The 21,438-nt window shown below is 36.8% G+C and overlaps 3 protein-coding genes and 1 pseudogene across 4 annotated transcripts in view; all 4 read right to left on the bottom strand.

Annotated features, from left to right (window-relative positions):
- LOC147865554 (transcriptional corepressor LEUNIG-like) overlaps positions 1-11,790 on the bottom strand; it is a 44,192-nt gene extending 32,402 nt beyond the window's left edge. The window contains exon 1 of the mRNA XM_087318390.1: positions 11,649-11,790. The gene's annotated coding sequence lies outside the window, so the exon portion shown is untranslated. The remainder of the gene's footprint in view (positions 1-11,648) is intronic.
- Positions 1,760-14,997, bottom strand: LOC147865553 (uncharacterized). 2 transcript variants are annotated; one of them, XM_087318391.1, is made up of 6 exons: positions 14,804-14,997; positions 10,563-10,651; positions 9,439-9,525; positions 3,067-3,215; positions 2,299-2,430; positions 1,760-2,130 (listed from the first exon to the last, which is right to left on the bottom strand). In XM_087318391.1, exons 1-6 carry the CDS (start codon positions 14,940-14,942, stop codon positions 1,941-1,943), a joined length of 786 nt encoding a protein of 261 aa, XP_087174517.1. In that variant the 5' UTR covers positions 14,943-14,997; the 3' UTR covers positions 1,760-1,940. The 2 variants fall into 2 exon arrangements, with proteins under 2 accessions (XP_087174517.1, XP_087174518.1); XM_087318392.1 differs by lacking the exon at positions 14,804-14,997 and adding an exon at positions 10,753-10,941.
- On the bottom strand, positions 5,213-5,885 carry LOC147865555 (uncharacterized; annotated as a pseudogene).
- Positions 14,998-17,945: 2,948 nt separating the features above from the next.
- Positions 17,946-20,812, bottom strand: LOC147865552 (uncharacterized). The gene is made up of 4 exons (XM_087318389.1): positions 19,588-20,812; positions 19,360-19,474; positions 18,643-18,843; positions 17,946-18,146 (listed from the first exon to the last, which is right to left on the bottom strand). Exons 1-4 carry the CDS (start codon positions 20,732-20,734, stop codon positions 18,050-18,052), a joined length of 1,560 nt encoding a protein of 519 aa, XP_087174515.1. The 5' UTR covers positions 20,735-20,812; the 3' UTR covers positions 17,946-18,049.
- Positions 20,813-21,438: the final 626 nt, after the last annotated feature.

Below are 21,438 nucleotides of genomic sequence, written 5' to 3'. Positions count from 1 at the left end.
TGCTTGACTACATTTGAGAGGCCAAAACACTGAAGGAGGCATTGGAAAACCTCAAAAAGATCTTTGTGGCCAACACGACTACACGAAAACTTTAACTCCGTCAAGAGTTGAACAACATTCAGTAGAAGGATATGTCGATTGGAAGCTACACCATGAAGATCAAGAAGTTGTGAGATTCCCTTACGTCGATCAATGTCAACATTGACGACGATGAAATGGTGCAAATACATGTTTCCCCTTTAGATTTCCCCAAAATTTAGCACATGCATGCGATTTCGCTTGCATTTGGAGAAATTGTTGAGTAACTTCCCATATTCTTCTCTTTCTTTAAATAAGCCCTTTGTATTCATACAAATGCATTTGGTAATCATAAGGCGTTTTTGAGCTTCATGACATTCTTTATCAAACCATTTTTTCTTTGAACTACATTTCTTGATGCATTTCCAAGATGTGTCCTTGGTCGAAAAACATTCATTTCTACATGAGACAATGTATTTCTTAAAAGCTTCCCATTTGCATTCTAGTATGGCACCATGTTGTATTTTTGTCAATCTTAATATATCCTCAACCATCTTGGAATACATGGGCACTCACTAAAGGTTCATCCTCAAGTGGGGTTGTTTATTATCTTCAATATAACAATCAAACCTCTGCATACATTTGAGGTCAATACATAACACCCTATAATGAGATTCTGATGTCCATACACCAAGTGAGAACTTATATATACAATCCAAAATACCTTTGAAAAATAGCATATAATCAATCACACTATTTCTATCGTGTTTTCTACATGTTAAATAATTAGGGTTAGTCCATTAGGAGACACCATTTACAATAAGCAATCCCGTACTACTGCACATTTGTAGGATCTTTTTATAGCTAAAAGAGCAACTATACATGTATATCCTCTTAAATCCTTGAGATATGTGCCATGAAATATTTGTTGTGCTTCAAGTTGAAAACTTATATGTGCCATGAAATATTTGTTGTGCTTCAGGTTGAAAACTTCTTGTACGAGCATTCATGTCACCAAAGACAATAACTTCCCCTTTGGATTTCAAATAAGCAATATCATCTTCTAGATTGGCAAAAGGTTAATCTTTATCCAAACAAGCATAAAAGTTAAAATCTTGATAATAAATATAACCTACAACTACAAAAGTGGGCAAATCATTGGGTGTTTATATTTTGAGCCATATGTAATATTTATGTTTGATCATTTTTTATGATTGACATCTCTAAAAAAGTCCAAAAAAGTGTGAGATCTTATACCTAGTTTGCTTGATTTAGAAATGTAAATAAACCCACCACAAAAAAAGGTAAAAAATCAAGAAGGCAAAATCGATTGATCATGTTGACAAATCCCAAGGCCATACGAGACACCTCACCTCAATCATACAATTGTGCTTTAGGAGACTTGACTCAAACCTCCTATGTTTCTCGATGATGGCTCTTTCCCTGTTTTTGGGGACGGTATGGTGTCTCATTCTTCTCCAAGTGATTTTGGGCATCTCCTAGCCCAAAAAGATTGAAACAAACATAATACCTTTACATTAGCATCACAATAATAAGCAAAAATTGTGACACCTTGGAAATGGTTTCCCAAATTCATCATTCTAAACCCTAAACAATGCAAGCAATCTAAAATGCTTTCAGTTGGTCTCGGATTCAAAGATATTTCAGACTCTGTGCTATGACTCGGATTTAACTTCGTCTGATGCGAAAATGTTCTTGAATCCAAATTTAGACACTGAAATTTATGGTAAGAAATGTCTGAATATATCTGCTCTTCAAGTTCAAGTGTTCTAGAATACAAGCCTCAAAAACCATACCAAAATTTAACATCTACAAACAACCCTAACAATTAGACCATCTTCCGGAATAAAAAGGATCAACATCTTTGCAAGACCATGATCCTCGGCATTAAGAACTATCTTTCAGCGTCCAGTCTGGTTTCTTATAAAATCTTCAATAACTGCAATTTGGTTGGTTATGACAGCTGCCTCTTCAACTGTGACTTTGTTTACACATTGAGTGAATTTGAAAGGTTCTCCGTCTTTACCTAATTTGACTTCACTTGCCACATCAGCATCTGATACCGCATTCCGAGTAAAGCGCAACTTTTCACTGAAACAATGGAAAATAATGAGTTATAGAAATGAATTTACGCACAAATAATGAGATGAATTCACAACTCCTTCTCGAGATGCCTGCGAATGAAGTCTGGAGCATGTGCACTAACTTTCCTATGATTGAACATGTTTAGCTTAAGTATATATGACAAGATGAATTTACATCTCCTTCTCGAGCTGCTTGCGAATGAAGTCTGGAGCATGTGCAGTCACTTTATCCATCTTATTGCAAATGATCAGTACAGGAATTTTCCTTTTCACGATCCATGACTTAGATAGCAGCTCATACAAGTACCTACAGAAAAGTTTGGTCATAAGAAGCAGAGTTAGCAAGTGTTAAAAGTCAAGGCCTGCAGAATGTTTATATTATAATCCGAAAATTGTCTTATGCACACTTCAAGTATTCATTCCTTTATGTTAAGAAAATTATTAGATACATCTTACATGAAGAATCACGACAAGATTTTGTTTGTTAGAGACATACATAGCTATCTACACTTTAAGGCTTAATGATTGTATTATCTGAGAGCCCGCTTGCTGTACTTCAACTTCTCTGCAAACTTTGTTTTAATTAGGATTAGGAATCTTCGGATAAAGGCTTTTTACTTGAAGCTAGACATAGCTCCACAAAATATCATGCCTACCTTTTTAATATCTAAATATGAGGTACATGAATAAAATACTCATATTTTCTATTACAGAAAACAATTGTACGGATCCATTGCCTGCAGCATACAAACTACTATTAACGGAATCTTTTCAAACAGTACAAAAGTTACAAATCATGAAAAAAAGGTGCTTTTTTTTACCCTGCGTTGCACCACAAAAGGAAACCTTAAGAGGTAGGGAGAAAGTTCTATTAAGTTCTCAAATATGTCCATCACTATAAAAGGATTAGACAGCACTCCAAGAATATGTCTGGAACGCTTACTCCGCTGTGGCCCTGACATTGGATATAAAATCTGCTGCATCCACAAGGAAAACTATCCCTCCTGCCTCAGGCAAAAATTCATCTAGTTTTGATCTCAACCTTAAGTGTCCAGGTACATCTACTATACGGACAGTCTTCAGTTTTTCTTGCTGGAACAAAAATACACAGAAATAATCATCGGGATATTACTTGAATCAAAGATTTAAAATTTTTCCAGATTAGAAAATTTAATTCATTTCTTCATAATGAAGGTTTATACACAGCAATACAGTCAACAAACTAATGATCGAGCAGGTTTTCGTTCTCTTTCAATTTTGATGAGGTTACTAGAAGCATTTTTAAAAGATATATCAGTAGCTGAAAGATTCATCACTCTGGTCCTTTTTTGGCCATGCAACTTCTCAAATGTCATCTACATCCTTTTTTGCTTAAATGCAATGATCTGCGTGGCTCCGTTTAAACCCACTTGATAATATAAAAGACCAAACTACTTGTACCACCGTCTAGGAACTTGTTTTAGCCAATATAGACTCTTGAGTTTGCATACAGAGTGTTTCTTATCCGTATGCGATTTTCATATATAGCTCTTCTTCAATGTCACCATGCAAGTAACCAGTCTTTACATTCATCTCATAAAGCTCCAAGTCAAGAGGCACAATTAGAGTGAGCAAAGTCCGCAAGGTGTTCATTTTGACTGAATGAAGAACGCCTCTTGATCGCCAACCCCTTTGACTTGTACATAGCCTTTTGCAACTAGCCTCTCTTTGTGCTCGGGTTTGTGATCCATGGTATTGATTTTATACACCCACCTATCAGGAGGATTATAGTGAGATAATGTAAGGGTTAGGAATGATGTCAATAGGGCTGAGGAATACTCAGGATTCACCCTAGTATAGGCTCTTTAGATGCAACAGTGGAGCTATGGTAGAAAAGATAGAGAGAGAGCAGTAGTTGGAGGAGCTCACCTTTTAAGTGAGATCCAAAAGTTTTCACCTTATGTTTTATATGACCCATTTAGGGTTAGCCTAGTTCACACTGAACTTGGCCCAAAAAATAACGAAAAAGTGATTAGTGACTTTTGGCCTTTATAAATAGGCCTATACACATTTACACACTATAAGGGGTCATTAGGGCCTTTACCCCAACAACCTCCCAATTAAAGGCATAAATGACGCCTTTAAGCTACGTAACTCACCATCTGTGTACATATCTGATGTTGTGCTTTGGGTAAGCACTTGGTGAGTACATCTATAGGGTTCCATGATGTTTAGCTCTAATGGGTCTTTTCCATAACATAGGCATTTATTTTTAGTCCCTTTTAAGTACCTCATAATGGACTTTACTACATTCCATGAATCGGTTTACAACTCCCACTGCATAGGCAATATCAGGTCTAGTAGCAACCATAGCATAGATAAGTGAACCACGAGCTGAAGCATTAAGGTACACCTTGATGTCATTGATTGCTTCTTGTGTCTTACGACAATCTTCCTTAGAGATTTTATCATATGGCTGTAATGGCACTGCAAGAGGTTTTGCATCAGCCATACAAAATCTGTCCAGCACCTTATCAATGTATTTTTCCTGAGATAAATACAATGTGTGGTGCTCTCTTTGTCTCCTAATTCTTACTCCACGTACATGTTCAGCTCCCCCAAGGTCTCTCATTGAAAATGCAGATTTCAGCTGCTTTTTAAAGACATCAACAGTGCTCCTTTTCTTGGCAGCAATGAGCATATCATCTACATATAGTACAAGAATGATTGGGCTGCCATTTTCATCTCTTTTAATGTACAAACAGTGATCAACATGGCTTCTTTTGTACCCACGTTTGAGCATAAAAGCATCAAACTCTTTGTACCATTGTCTAGAAGCTTGTTTCGGCCCATACAAGCTTCTATTGAGCTTACATACCAAATGTTCCTTTCCAGGAATAACAAAGCCCTCAAGCTGTTTCATGTAAAGCTCTTCACCAATGTCACCATGCAAAAAAGTTGTATGTACATCCATTTGGTCTAATTCCAAATCAATTGCAGCCACTATAGCAAATAGCACTCACAAAGTGGTCATTTTTACCACAAGAGAAAACACTTCCTGGAAATCTATGCTTTTAGTTTGAGCATATCCTTTTGCAAACCAGCCTTGCTTTATACTTGGGTTTGTTATCAACGGTCTTGATTTTAGATACCCATTTGTTAGGAACAGCTTTCCTTCCTTTTGGCAGTTTAACCAAGTCCCAAGTATTATTTGAATGCAAAGCCTTAATCTCTTCCTACATAGCAAGCTCCCACTTATTGTTGTGCTCACATGCCTTTGCCTCTTTATATGTAAGAGGTTCTCCCTCATCAATCAACATTATGTAGTGCAACGAGGGGTCAAATCTACTCACATTTCGTCTAATATGAGGAGAACGTCTCACCAAATGATCCATATTGTCAAGCAATGGATCAACATCAGGTGGCATGTCTAAATCATCATTGCTAGGCTGCTGTCCATTATTTTCAGCACCGTTTTCAGCATTATTATTTGGCTGCATATTCCTCTCCAGGATCCTCATCTTGCTGTCCAACATCTTCTGGCTCCAAAACCACTGGATAATCAATCTTTTCAGTTCTTTGTGGTGGATCCTGATGGTCAAAACTGGGTCTAACAGGTGGCTGGTCATTCTGAAATCTAACCCTTTTATGGTCATATTCTGAGGTACAATTGTTTCGAAGCAGCCTTGCCTCATTGAAAACAACATCTCGGCTGCGTATAACCTTCTTGAGCTGGGGTATCCAAATCTTGTAACCCATTTCGCCTTCTTCACCATATCCCATGAAGAGGCTCTTAATGGACTTAGCATCAACTTTGTTTCTCAGCTCAGGCCTTATATGTACAAAAGCCTCACAGCCAAAGACACGTAAGTGATCATATGAAGCAAGTTTGCTAGACCAAACCTCTTCATGGATGTCACCCTTTCAAGACGTGTGAGGGGATCTATTGCATACATGTATTGCAGTTTTGAGTGCCTCTCCCCAAAATCCATGAGGGAGATTAGCGGTAGACAACATGCATCTCATTGTCTCACAAAGTGTCATGTTATATCAATCAGCCACACCATTAGATGAGGGGCTGTATGGAACAGTAAGCTCCATCTTAATACCAAAATTTCACAAAATTTCTTGAATTCAGCACTTGTATACTCACCACTATTGTCCGTACACAAACATTTCAGTTTTCTGCCTGTTTGGGTGGTCACAAATGCATGAAAACACTTAAATGCAGCAAAGGCTTCATCCTTAGATTTAAGCAATTGAACCCAAATTTTTGTAGAGAAATCATCAACAAATGAGATAAAATACATTGCACCTGTAGATTTGGTGGGCATGCTACACACATCAGAATGAACAAGATCAAGTACACAAGACTTACGAGACTCACTAAAGTAAACGGAATGCTTCACTTCCTTTCCATATTGGCATTCATTACAAAAATCAAGCTTTGTGCCTTTAGCATCAAGCTTCTTTAGATTACAACGCCTAGTGAGACCCTTTTGGCTCATATGGCCACGTCTCTTATGCCACAATTCCATATGGGAGTGAACTTCAGCCACATCAATAAATTTGCCCAATATAGCATTTCCATGTAAGCAATAAAGAGTTCCCTTTTTTGTGCCTTTCACAATCAGCCTTGAACCTTTTGTCATTTTCCATGATCCTCTCTCAAAGATAATGCTATAAACATGCATATCCATTTAACCCACAGAAATCAAGCTCTTCTTGATCCCTGGTACATAACGCAGATTATGCAAAACCAGCTCATTAGTGCCATTTGTAGAAAAATGCACAGTGCCAATACCCTCAATGGAACATGCATGATTGTTTCCAAGGTATATATTGCCATGGCTGCCTGCAGTAAAATTAGAAAAACACTCCTTGATAGGAGTCCATGAAATGAAGCACCAGAGTCAACTATACATGTTTGGGCCAATGCATCATTGACAGTCAACAAAGCATCAATAAGATCATTCTTAGTGATGCACATGTCCTATGAATGAATGAATATTTAGAGAGGCACCATATGCATAAGTATCATCAGTTGAAAAAGTAGCACATAAAATGTCTTCAACATCTGACAACTCCTCTATGACTACATTAGAACCAAATTGGCCTTCTCTTTGTCCATTTGGCTGTCAAGTGCTTTAGTCTTGTCCTTTTTCTTATCTCCAGAATTATTTTTTCTTTCAAGTTCTACTTTGTAATAGTGGCAATCAGGTTTCTTGTGGCCTTTCCTGCCACATTGATAGCATGTTACATCATTGCATTTATCTTTGTTGCTATTTCCCATTTCTTTGCTTTTACTTTTGTTCTTGTGTGCATAGTTACTTCTCTTATCTGCCCTATCTCTAACCATGTTGGTTGAGCTGCCACCTTCTCCACTTGCTTTTCTCCTGATCTCTTCATTGAGTATGGAGCCCCTAACACCATCAAAGGTCAAGTTGGGTCTATTAGACAATGAGACTACCAATGTCTCCCATGAGTCAAGTAGTGTCATTAGTAGAAAAATGGCTTTGATCTTGTCATCAAAAGGAGCCATTCCTGAGTCCTACAGTTGTGATAAAGTACCTGTAAACAAGGACAAGTGTTCAGTCGCACCCTTGGACTCATCCAGTTGCATGCCAACAAGCTTTCGCATTGGATGTACTTGATTAACATGAGTATTGTTTTCATATGTAGCCTTCAGCTTTGCCGATATTTCAGAAGCAGATACCAACCCTTTGAGATCTACCAAAATCTCATCAAAAACAGCCATCTTAATATATATGACAACCTTTTTGTTTAAAATCCACCATGCATCTTCTGACATGTTCTCTGATTTTTCTGCCTCCAATGCCCTGTCACAATCCTTCAAAAAAAGAATTCCATGCATTCTCTCCTTCCACAAGTCGAAATTTGTTCCCTCAAATCGTCGAATCTCAAAAAGATTCTTCACATCTGAGGAGGATGACGCCATAGCCACACAATAAAGAGGTCTGAACACTTTTTCTTTGTTGTACAACATCTACTCAAAAATTCTAAAACCCTAAACCTGCTCTAATACCAGTTGTAAGGGTTAGGAATGATGTCAATAGGGCTGAGGAATACTCAGGATTCACCCTAGTATAGGATCTTTAGATGCAACAGTGGAGCTATGGTTGAAAAGATACAGAGAAAGCAATAGTTGGAGGAGCTCACCTTTTAAGTGAGATCCAAAAGTTTTCAACTTATGTTTTATATGACCCATTTCGGATTGGCCAAGTTCACGCTGAACTTGGCCCAAAAAATAACGAAAAAGTGATTAGTGACTTTTGGCCTTTATAAATAGGCCTATACACATTTACACACTATAAGGGGTCATTTAGGGCCTTTACCCAATCAAGAAAAGGCCTTTATAAATGTATAAAGGGAGAGTTCTTGGACGTTTATAGCAACCAAAATGACATGTTTAAAATTTCCCCAAATTAGAAATTTTACACTCAATTCTTTTCAATGAAGAGTTAATACTACGTGATACAGAAAACAGACTACAAATCAGGCAAGTTGTAGTTATTTTTAGAGTTTCGACAAGGTTACTAGAAACATTTTGAAAAGATTCATCAGTCTGCACTTTTTGTTAGCTACAAATGTTCCTTCCTTCATGCCCTCCATAGGATTATTTCCTCATTGACATGATGAATGTTTTCTGTTGATGGTCTTCTATTTATTCCTCATAAGTCAACTAGCATTTTCATCACACACTAAGAATACACATTTGCTTTCATTCTCTGAGACAATGTCCATCCAACTTGTCACATTTCTCAAATTCCAGTCTAGAGTTACAATGGCTACTTCTCACCATACTTAGGGACCCCAGTGAATTTAGCCTCTACTAAACAAATACCATGTTTCTAGTTTTGTAGAAACTCCAAAATGTGTCGTGCTAATTTGCATAGTTTCCATATCCTATGCTATTAATCAAAATATTTTAAAATGGAACAAAAACTAATACAATAGTTGTCAATCATGTGAGTAGAATCAAGATTACGTGAATGAACTGGACAATACTTCCATAATCGAACTACTTATCATTCATGTGAGTTTCACGTCAAAATTTCCCACAATATAATGTCCTTGAAGCAAACAAATTTTTGGCAAAGCTCGTAAATTTGTGAAAATACCTAGCATCTCAAAACACAGAATATTTTCTTGTGATGGCTATGAAAATAACAAATGTATCCAGGCAATTACATTCGCGGGCTATTTATTTGGAGGTTTCTAAGCCAAAGGATGGTTGTGGCTGAGCAATATAAATAAAAGTAAACGAGTTTAGTGCAACGCCCATGATATCATTCCACAAAAATTGCGAACATACCTTAGAAATCTCAGAGTGTAAAATGAAACAGTCAACATTTGGCTCCATAGATGTGACAGTACCCTTGTGTATAGACCCATCTCGTAGCTACAAGGAAAATTTCAAAAAAGTCATTTAGTTGACATTTTATACAAATTATTACAAGAAAAAAACTGAGGATTCCCAAATCAGGTGACTTGGCAAGCCCTAAACCCATCAAATGAACTGACTATGTGTTAAAATAAAAAGCTCAGTTTCTTAAAGTTTTGCCAAGGAGCCCCTTGAACATACATAGCCAAGCCTTTTATTGGACAAAAAATTATGGCTGTTTGAACAAGCATGTAGATGTTACTTTTTACATAGTTTTCCCGAGATGCAGGGCTGTATGGAAGAACCTTCCGTATGAAAAATATTCAGTTGCTTGTATATGCATATCAAGCTCATTCTTTTTCATGACGACCATCAACATATGCGAGCACACATGTGAATTTTCACTAAGTGCAAGGTTGCAAGTACAACCCTTGTGTTGTCAAAATGACTAGATTCTTGTATATGCATATAAAATGTGTCTTTTTCCATATTTTTACCTAAATGTTGAGTCATATGAATGAACCTTGTGCTAAACAAAACATTGAGTTGCTTGTAGATCAGTATTTGAAAACCCATTGTTTAATTAGCTGAGTTTGTTTCGTGAATAAACATTAGAAGATTATGAGAAAATACGACTTAATTATTTTAATTTCAATTGGACTTTATTCCTTTTACAAATACCTTTAGATCACAAGTTAAAAATTCAACAGAGAATTTAGTAAACAAGATCTCATTTGGATCTTTTATCCCAAATAGTGTGGGTATAATTCTTTTCTAAGAAAAGTATAATGAATACATGCAAGTGAAAATTATAAGATTTCCATAGAACTTTATTAACAAGTTTTCTGAATGCTACTGTATACGTGATTCTTTTCATGCATGTATCACCACTGATATATATGCATATGCGAAAATTCAATTTTCTTTAAAATAAAGAGTTATATAATAATGAACACCAACATTGTAGATTGGATACTATTTCCGAGAAGATCACTATAGATGTATGCATGTGAAAATCTTAAAATTTTTTATGGATATAAAGATAGAACGATAACCTGGTAAAATAATGCTGTCTTCCCAGCTCCGCTTAAACCAATGAGCAAGATGGTATCTGTTTTTTTTTTCCCAAATACAGCACGGGACACTGCAGTAGGAGAGACGTTCATATTTAGAATATATGGGAGAAAATAACACTAATGAAACCGAGGGGAGAAATAAAATGGGTCAACAAAAGTAGATCTTTACCTAGTAGAATGAACAAAAAAGTAGCTAACAAGACAGTGGCGAGAGAGATGTAGAGCTCCTGAATAGAGACCTCCATTCCCATCTTCTCTTTAGCAAATTGACGGAGATGAAGCTCCATGGTTTCTCTAACAACAGCCATGACTAGTAAGTAAGATAATTTTTGTGCAGGCAGTGGCGAGAGAGAAGTTCCTGACCAAATTACACATATATAGCCTTGTGATTATACATAATACCAAAGTAACCCTCACCAATTTATTGTGCTTTTTGTATTTTTCCCATAATAATAAAAAATAAATAGCCTTGGGTGATCTGCATATACATACAAGCAATAGAATATTTTTCATTACATAAGGACCTTCCATACAGCCCTACATCTGGGAAAAACTATGTAAAAAAGTAACATCTAGATGCTTGTTCAAACAGCCATAATTTTGACAATATTATGAGATAATCAGCCCTAAATTCATAAGAAAACAAGCTATATAACAAATAAACTTCATATGGATCTTTAAATTATTCACATCTTGTAACCTTGCCAATTTTCAAAGCTAAAACAAAAGAAATTGACACAAATTTGAATAGAAATTAGCTTTGTCGAAACAATTCAAAATTTATGAGAAATCATGTTGAGAAGCTTAAAGGAATAATCTAAAATTGGAAGGAAATTGATGCAAATTAATATATAAAAAGCATTTCTTGTTAATTACGTTAAGCTTTTAGTTAGAACAGAGAATGGACAACATGAATCCTCAAAGGAAAACGGAACCTTTTGAGGGGGAAAAATGGTTCTCAAAACACAGTAAAAAAGAGGAAGACATCAAAACTGTCAACCGAGAGAAGGCAATTGTTATCAACTTTCGCCGTTTAATGCGAGAAAAAATGAGCAGAGGTTTTACCAGAAGAGAGAGAAACGGAAGCTTTTTGGGGGAGGCAGAGACCGGTAGCGGATCAGAGAGAGAGAGAGAGAGAAGAAATTAGGGGGTTTTACTTGCTGTGCGGGGAGGCAGAACAGAGTGAAAGAAATTTTGGGAAGAAGCAGAAGAAGAAACAGAGTTTGCAGAGAAGAAGAAAAAGGGGGAGAAAGCAAGAACGATGAGCTCACCGAGTCTGCAGCTTTCCCCCGAACCTACACTTTAGCGAGCCTCGGATCCCGAACCTCGAGCCTGCTGTAGCCTCGTTCCCGAACCAAGACGCAAGACTAGAGAGACAGCCTTCTCTCTCTAACTAAGCTACAACTACTAGCGTTTTGCTTGGTTTCACACATCCGCACGATATTGTCTTCTTCTTCTTCTTCTTCTCCCATGGTTTCACACGATGGCAGTATCCGGACGCTCCTCGGCCCCCGATTAGTCACTTGCTCGCGGTATAAAAAGCTCATAACCTAATGAGTTGGGCTCAATTGACAAGTACCGCTACAACAGAGGATTTAGGAATCACTTGTACAAGGATGTGAACTAGAGATGAATGTATAAGATTTGAACAAGGAGGATATGTGTGGGCTTGACATGTTCGTACACATCATGAGTTGGCCTTGCTTGATAAGTACCAGTATACTTGTTCATGACATGAGATTTAGGGGTCATAGTACAGGGATGTGAACAAGGCATTTTGGATATGAATTGAACTAGGAGGGAATGTGTAGCCTTGACATGTTCATACATTTGAGTTCACTCCATTTGTCATGTTGTTTTATAAGGACCAACCGGTGGTGATAAGGTATTGCATTACCATATACTATCTTAGCAAGCATGTGCTAGCTATAGCTAGCACACTCCATTTTGAGTTCATTTAGGGCAATGTATGACATTGGACCAAAGAATAAGGGCATAATTGTCCATATAAGGGCCAACATTGGTGAGGTAATTGTTCGTGGAGGTGGTTTGAGGATTTTGGTGGACTTTGGTGGAAAACGGTGAGATGGGTAACGTGGAAAATGAAGCAGATTTTGTATTTTTTATAAGGATGAGTGATGATGGTGTCGGGGCCGGAAGCATATTTTCATGAAGGGATGAGGGGAGTAGATTCATCTTGTTTTTTGTATGTACAGGCCTTCGGTGTTAATCGGCGAGAGGGTGGATGTGGGAAAAAGAAGTAGATTTTCTATTTCTTGATGAGTGAAGATGGTGTCGGGGGCTAAAGCATACCTTCAGGAGGGGATGAGGACATTATACTTGTTTTGTTTTTTTGTAGGTACATGCCATCGGTGTTAATCGGCGAGAGGGTGGATATGGAAAAAGAAGCAAATTTTCTATTTCTTGATAAGGATGAGGGATGATGATGTTAGGGGTTGAAGATATTTTCACGAGGGGATGAGGATGTACATGTCTTCGGTGGTGATAAGCAAGTGTTTCATGTGGAAGATGAAGATAATTTTGTATTCTTGAAACCTCTTCGACTGAAAATAATGGCCTCCTTAATAGCAATGACAATGTCACATTGGAGAATGCAGATTATGAAGATCAAGATACTAGGTTCGGTCTGGAAGAAAATATGAATTCTCTGCAGGTCTGTGATGGTGTGGTTGTGATAAACAAAGAAAGGAAAATGCGACCTCGAAGACTGTAGAGAAACACCTTGAAATTTTGGAAGGAACTTTTTCTTATGTAGATCTCAATGAGGATATAAAGTTGTTAGGTAACAACCTCCGGATGGGAAGAGGAGCACGAGTCGAAGAAAAGGGAGAACATAATCGGTTGACAGCAACTCGTTCGAGGCTGAAAAAATCAAACCGATTGTTCGATTTAGTCGTGGTCGAAAATCGATTCAGCCAAATAAGTTGAAGCCGACTCGGGGCTATATCTGTAAATAGAGTTAATGTGCCATTGTGAGCTATATTTGTAAATAGCCCTGAATGTTGTATTAGTATAAATACATCTAGGGCAATCATTATGCATGATGATTTGTTGTATAGTTGTTGAAAAGTTATAGTTGGTAGTTGCCTCTGTAACTAAGTGAGTGTAAGAGAGTGAGAGTGAGTAACTTCTCTATAGCCGTCTGCTTAAACGAAGAAGAACTCAAGGTCGGTGCCTTTTAGTTTTCCACTCTGAGTCTTTGAACTCTATTATTGACCTATCATGGCTACAACCTTTATAATGTTGTTAGACTAATCATTTCGTCATGTCTGTAGAATTTCTACTAATGAAGAATATTTTTTTGGAAAAAAAAGCATTGGTGAGGTAATATATCATTTTATATTTGAGCGAGCAAATGTTAGGACATTATATTTTGGAGCTTTCAAGATCAATATATTGCCATTCATCTAAGCAATGTGCAACCTTGATATATTAAGATATATATGTCCACCTATGCATGATGCCATAACCATCGATAAGGAAGCTCTAAAGTGTCCCAATCGAGGGATCCTAAATGATGTGTCATTAGTGCATGAATACAAATGGAATGCATGTGTATGAGGGCATCCATGGCTCATTCCCTAAGGCTTGTGGAGGGTGTAACTCTCATAACACTCTCAAGGTGTCATAAATAAAGAGCGTGGTAATCAATAATAGTAAACAATATCTCATTTGGATCTTTTATCCCAAATACTAGTGTGGGTACAATTCTTTTCTAAGAAGATTATAATGAATATGTGCAACTGGAAATTATTAAATTTCCTTAAAACTTTATTAATAGGTTTTTTGAATAATACCGTGGTCCGTATATATGATTCTTTTCATGCATGTATCGGCACGGATATATATATATGCATATGCAACAATTCAATTTTCCTTAAAATAAAGAGTTATATAATGATGAACATTAACATTGTAGATGTGATACTATTTCCACAAAGATCACTATGAATGTATGCATATGAATATCTTAAAATTTTCCAAGGGTATAGAGAGGTAAAGATAACCTGTAAAATAATGTTGTCTTCCTAACTCCGCCCGCTTAAACCAACGAGCAAGATGGTATCTGTTTTGTTTCTTCCAAATATAGCATGGGACACTGCAGTCGGAGAGACATTCATATTTAGAATGTAAGGGGAAAAAAACACCAATGAGACATAGGGGAGAAATAAAAAGGGTCAACAATGGTAGATCCTTACCTAACACGAAGAACAGAAAAGTGGCTAACAAGACAATGGCGAGAGAGATGTAGAGCTCCTCAACAGAGACCTCCATTCCCATCTTCTCTTTAGCAAATTGCTGGAGATGAAACTCTATGGTTTCTCTAATGGTAGCCATGGATAGTAAAGTAAGATAGTTGTTAAGGAGGCGGTGGTGGGAAGGGAGGCAGAACAGAGAGCAAGAAACAAGGGATCAGAGGAGGATTTCATGGCCAAACTACAAATATAGCCTTCTGATTAGGGACAATACCAAAAGTAGCCCTCACCAATTTATACATATATTGTGCTTTTTATGTTTTTTCTCATAATAATACAACAATTAGACTTGGCTGAAGTAGTGGCCTCTTCTGGAGGGCCAACATGAGTCCATATTCTCAAAAAAAATATAGACCCCTTGATCGATTGATCGATCGAATTGTAGCCCATCGATCGAGCTTGTTTCGGACATGCATGACTCAGGTTGCATTTCATGGCCGATTTCTCCCATACTACGAATTTATGTGTCCTTTTTCATTTGAACCCAAATGTTGGCTTTTGCTTGGCTCATGATGACCTCAATGCGTATTACCCTCGGTTGATATGCAACCTATAAAAGTTGGTTTTGGGCATGATTAGTGATCAGTTTCCTTCTTTCGGTTTCTGCAATACAAGGCATGTCCACAAACTTTCTGGGTGACTCTAGATGGATAATGCCACCACAAATAGTCATTGACCTACCAACACATAGCCCTTTGTTTTTGGAAGGATCATTGCATTTGACGTGCGAATAAATAATTGGTACATGAGCAATTTTAGTTTGCGATGGATTGGAGATCCGACCCTAGTAGAAGACAAAATTCCTTATTTTATAAGGATGCCTAACGTTTTCTTTTATGGGATGATGAATATTTAGGAAATGATACTAAATCTAATTATTTTTTGGTAGATCAAAGCAGCATGCAATCCAAGTAGGATTCTGAATATTCGACATAACATGCTTTGTAGTTAGTACAATCAACACATGTAACCCAATTGCAATACTTGACCTTCTTCATCAGTGATTCATTAGCATAAATATTATTATCAACATTGCATAAAACACATGTCAATTGAGTTTTATTTGCAAGAAGCTAAGATACATTAGATCTTTATCCGTCAATGTCTTTTTTCTGCAATAAGCACCCATAACATGAAAGATATGCTGACATAGTATAGAGTGCCTAATCCTACAATGTCCCTCTGTAGCACCCTACCAATCAACTTCAAAAAACATCTGAGTAATTCTCACATGATTACATACACAATTTACAGTCTAACAAAATCAAGTTTAATCATATAATCTATTCACAAAAAACATCACGTTGTTAGATATGTCCATGTTAACACCATGCGCTTGTGATCAAACATGTTAACACCATGCCTAATCCTACAATGTCCCTCTGTAGCACCCTACCAATCAACTTCAAAAAACATTTGAGTAATTCTCACATGATTACATACACAATTTACAGTCTAACAAAATCAAGTTTAATCATATAATCTATTCACAAAAAACATCACGTTGTTAGATATGTCCATGTTAACACCATGCGCTTGTGATCAAACATGTTAACACCATGCCTAATCCTACAATGTCCCTCTGTAGCACCCTACCAATCAACTTCAAAAAACATCTGAGTAATTCTCACATGATTACATACACAATTTACAGTCTAACAAAATCAAGTTTAATCATATAATCTATTCACAAAAAACATCACGTTGTTAGATATGTCCATGTTAACACCATGCGCTTGTGATCAAACATGTTAACACCATGCCTAATCCTACAATGTCCCTCTGTAGCACCCTACCAATCAACTTCAAAAAACATCTGAGTAATTCTCACATGATTACATACACAATTTACAGTCTAACAAAATCAAGTTTAATCATATAATCTATTCACAAAAAACATCACGTTGTTAGATATGTCCATGTTAACACCATGCGCTTGTGATCAAACATGTTAACACCATGCCTAATCCTACAATGTCCCTCTGTAGCACCCTACCAATCAAATTCAAAAAACATCTGAGTAATTCTCACATGATTACATACACAATTTACAGTCTAACAAAATCAAGTTTAATCATATAATCTATTCACAAAAAACATCACGTTGTTAGATATGTCCATGTTAACACCATGCGCTTGTGATCAAACATGTTAACACCATGCCTAATCCTACAATGTCCCTCTGTAGCACCCTACCAATCAAATTCAAAAAACATCTGAGTAATTCTCACATAATTACATACACAATTTACAGTCTAACAAAATCAAGTTTAATCATATAATCTATTCACAAACATCACGTTGTTAGATATGTCCATGTTAACACCATGCGCTTGTGATCAAACATGTTAACACCATGCCTAATCCTACAATGTCCCTCTGTAGCACCCTACCAATCAAATTCAAAAAACATCTGAGTAATTCTCACATAATTACATACACAATTTACAATCTAACAAAATCAAGTTTAATCATATAATCTATTCACAAACATCACGTTGTTAGATATGTCCATGTTAACACCATGCGCTTGTGATCAAACATGTTAACACCATGCCTAATCCTACAATGTCCCTCTGTAGCACCCTACCAATCAAATTCAAAAAACATCTGAGTAATTCTCACATAATTACATACACAATTTACAGTCTAACAAAATCAAGTTTAATCATATAATCTATTCACAAACATCACGTTGTTAGATATGTCCATGTTAACACCATGCGCTTGTGATCAAACATGTTACATACACAATGCATCCACTCAGCTAAACTGCATTTCTTTTCACTTTATATCTAACATCAAGTCTCCATTCTCTTTCGACAAAGATTCTCCCTACATACAAACACTCCATCCCTAACACTCAGTTCCCAGGTTATTTTAGAGTTACAAGTTGAAAAATAATTGGCAAAGCTTTTGATTATAAGATGAATGTCTGTGGTTAAAAGGTATGTATGTATACATGTGCCAATAACCGATGATTTTGCAACATGTCAAGACAGATAGTTTTCTCATCAGAACATTCATAATTTGAACTATAGTGGCTAAAAGTTAAGTTGCAAAATATTATTTACAAATTTCTGGGTTGTTAACAAAATAGAGAGCTTTTTATTAAGAAGATAGATAGGCCAACACTTAGCAACATAGATTATGGAGTTCAACACATTGATGAAATCCTTTGCTTGGTCATTAAGGCTCCATCCAATCCTCATATATATCCAAACTTTTGTCTTTTATCATCACTTTCAGATTTCCAGCATTTGTTGTGACTTCAGCTTCATGAGACCTAATACAAAAAATTAAGGAACAATGCTAAAGTTTGAAACTTCTTCTGTAAAATGACAAGATAACAAGAGGGAACAAAACAAAGACATGAAGTGCATAACATAATGTGATCAAGTGCCCATTATTCTTAAACAAGAAATAGCGTGCATAATATTAGGTGACAAAGGAGAAAAGGGAATTAGATATGAACCAAATGAAAAAAAACACTACATTTTCTCAAATTTAAAACAAAAACCTAAATTACTTTAAGAAGAATATCCCAATTTCTTGAACTATCAACCGAAATATGAACCATTTTAATAAGAAAATCGAATAATTGTTAAAAAAACAAATCCATTCTGATAGCTTCAAATATAAGCTTTAAACAAGCTTTTCAATCTATGCTTCACAAACCATTAGAATGTTGGGGTCTGTAAACATGGGCGCACATTGCTAACAAACAAGAGAGACTAACATGAGCAATAAAAAGAGAAATTATTAACTTCCCCAACTCATACCTTTCATTATCGTTCTCTGTTGTATTATTAGATTTAAGATGGATATGACTAAAGTCTTCTGCCATTTCTTCCCCTTCTTCTATAGGGGGGTCATACACATGAAGAAGTCTTCTCCATTTGCGAATTTGTCCATCCCAACTGCGTTTGCTGCATATTTGCTTTGGGTTCGGTGTTTGCGGATCCGATCTTTTCCGCTTTTGTCTGAACCAGAGACCAATAATCAGACAGAACATTACAAATACTGTATCTTGATTCATAAGATTCTAAAGTAACAATTTAGTGATAGAGATATGAGGAAGTATCTCATACAGCATTATTTCAGATCAAAACCTACCTATTTGACGGTTTGTTATCATTGCTAGTCAAAGCTATAAATCTAAAATGTATAGTTATGATGGGTGGCTATGTAATTTTTTTACTCACAAACTATATAGTACACAAAAAGAATCTGCAACACCATTATAAATCAAATATATTTAAGCCAGATCAAGAATGATAGTACAATGTCACGGTGTATTAGTGAGTCTTGTACTTCAATGCCAAACCTATGATATCAGTTACACCAACAAATAACCTACATTCTCATCCTGAAATGAATTGGCTTTACAAATTCTGTCTACAACCTCCTGGGAATATAAAGAACGATGGTACAGCAACAATTCCAAAAACACAAAATTGCACATATCTTACCCAGGGTTTTGCTACATATAAACTTACCTTGGAATGAGATCACAATACCGCTCATACCCAAGAGTGTTCTTTCCAAACTCAATCTGGCGTTGCCTCTGACCTAAACGATGTGCATCATCCTCTTGAGCTTCCTTTCTAATAACTGAACGAATTGAATAAATGCTACACGTTACATAAGATTTAGACCATCAAGGATTCACGTTATGATTGTTTAACATAAGTATCGTGACAAAGGAATAAGAAGAAGATAATCACCTGAAGCAGATTTAATGTGGAATTTGTTAGTAACATCGATAAATGTGGTGGAATCCTCCTTAGACATTGTTGTAACTATCTTTGAATCTCCTGATCTATCTGCAATTTTCGCTATTTTCTTATCATCTACAGATCTATCAGTAAGCTTCATGACATCATACATTGATTTGCAATCCTTGGAGTGAACATTTCCGATCTTCCTATCATCAAGTTTTGTGCTTGTAATAGGTGACTGGATCCTAACATTATTGAATGATATGTTTTCAGATGGTATCGATAATTCTTTCTTGGAAAAAGCTTCGTTGAATTTCAAATCCTTACAAACAGGAGATTCAATGCCGTCCGTTAAGGTAGATTTACAGAAACCAGAATTATTGAGGGCTTCATTATGAACGGGAATCAAATCTACATCTTGATGAATAAACGGAGAATTGTATAGAGACGATTGATCTGCCATCATAAACTCCTGCTCTGAATCATCAGGAGTGACAGACGATTTCACGGCTAGTCCTCTTTTTGCTATCCATACGGTTTCTGCGCTCCTAAGTGTTCTTTTTTCGGCAGAAGCTTCTGAATGAACTTTCCTCTCAATGCAGCCCTCATAGATCCTATCTCTTCTTCTACTTACGTGGGCATCGGGAGACCTACCATGTACGTATCTCTTTGCGCCTGTATAAATTTCGTCCTCATCCCTATGACGCCTCCATCTCAGTGTTTCTGGGTAAATTTCATCCTTAATGCGTTTTGATCTCTGTGATTCTGCGCATATTTCAGAATCGTAGCGCCTACACTTACGATCTCCCTTGCCAAGAAGAAGAAAATCTACATTCCGCCCATTCGATAAGGATGGCCTTTCTTTTGCAGGTCTAATCACGTTAGCAGTTTCATAATTTCTCGGAGCGTAACATCGTGAAGAAGATCGACTAGGCATGTTTCTGATGCGATAGGAAAAGCCTGATCTTGGTCGGCTGGAGTGACTGTCATCTCTTCGAATCGAGCTTTCAGAATATCGTTTTGCATCGGTGTGGCTTTCCCTGTGTGGAGAAGATCTTCTTGGAATAATGGGAGCTTGACATTCTTCATTCTCAGCTTCGAGAGCCCATGAATTATGAGCGGGGAGAGGCTCCAATGGAGGAAACGGAAGCATTTCCGAAGTGGCAGCAAAATCTCACGTTATAGAAGAAGAAGAAGAAGAAGATAAAAAGAAAGGCCAAGATAAGATTTTTAGGGTTTACAGAGTTTTGGAAGGAGAGGAGAGATGAAGCAAAAGCAGATAAGTTTTAGGGTTTTGCAGGTATCAATATGCAGACAGAGAAAGAGACAGAAAGAAAGAGGGGGGGGGGCTCAGATTTCGTTTGTTTGTATTTTCTTGGCGGGAAAGTTCAGATTTGGATTTGGCGGGAGAATTGAGCTTGGCGGGCAAATTAGGAAATAACATACTTACATTATTCATTCATACATATTGATATATCATATGTATATCATTATATGTATTATGTATGTATGTACATACCGTATATGTACATATATGCTTCTTGAGGGATTGAAACTTACAAGGGAGAACTTAGAAGAAGAGATTTGGAGGTCTCGTGACGGATTGATCGATCGATCGATCGATCGAAAGAGCACAACTACATACTATAATATGGCTTTAAGCTCTGCAACCGTAAAGAGCGCGTGTGTTGTACCTGGGGATCGTAACTCGGGCACAACACCTTGCGGCTTGGGTTAGAACTTGTACCATGATTGCCCCGATCTTTCAAGCTTTACTGATTGTACGGGTTATTTTCCTTGTACGAGGCATCAAAATTGCGTAGGTCTCATAGTTTCTATAAGATTGAATCATTGACT

Source organism: Azolla caroliniana, unplaced genomic scaffold (assembly GCF_043228905.1).
Source record: "Azolla caroliniana isolate FFs.n. ecotype wild unplaced genomic scaffold, voAzoCaro1.0.p SCAF_4, whole genome shotgun sequence".
In the NCBI taxonomy this organism is placed as follows: domain Eukaryota; kingdom Viridiplantae; phylum Streptophyta; class Polypodiopsida; order Salviniales; family Salviniaceae; genus Azolla; species Azolla caroliniana.
Note: the sequence above shows the minus strand (reverse complement) of the source record. Positions and strands in the feature narration are given on the sequence as shown.

Bases quoted from the DNA above. Each gene is read 5' to 3' on its own strand.
- LOC147865553 (XM_087318391.1), bottom strand. From the start codon at position 14,942: ATGGCTACCATTAGAGAAACCATAGAGTTTCATCTCCAGCAATTTGCT. The intron at 3,216-9,438 runs GTATGTTCGCAA...TTTTTGTTCCAG, and splicing joins TACACTCTGAGATTTCTAAG to CAAGAAAAACTGAAGACTGT. The intron at 2,131-2,298 runs GTAAATTCATCT...CCATTGTTTCAG, and splicing joins AAGCAGCTCGAGAAGGAGAT to TGAAAAGTTGCGCTTTACTC.
- LOC147865552 (XM_087318389.1), bottom strand. From the start codon at position 20,734: ATGCTTCCGTTTCCTCCATTGGAGCCTCTCCCCGCTCATAATTCATGG. The intron at 19,475-19,587 runs GTGATTATCTTC...CAATTCGTTCAG, and splicing joins CCACATTAAATCTGCTTCAG to TTATTAGAAAGGAAGCTCAA. The intron at 18,844-19,359 runs GTAAGTTTATAT...TCTCTGGTTCAG, and splicing joins TATTGTGATCTCATTCCAAG to ACAAAAGCGGAAAAGATCGG.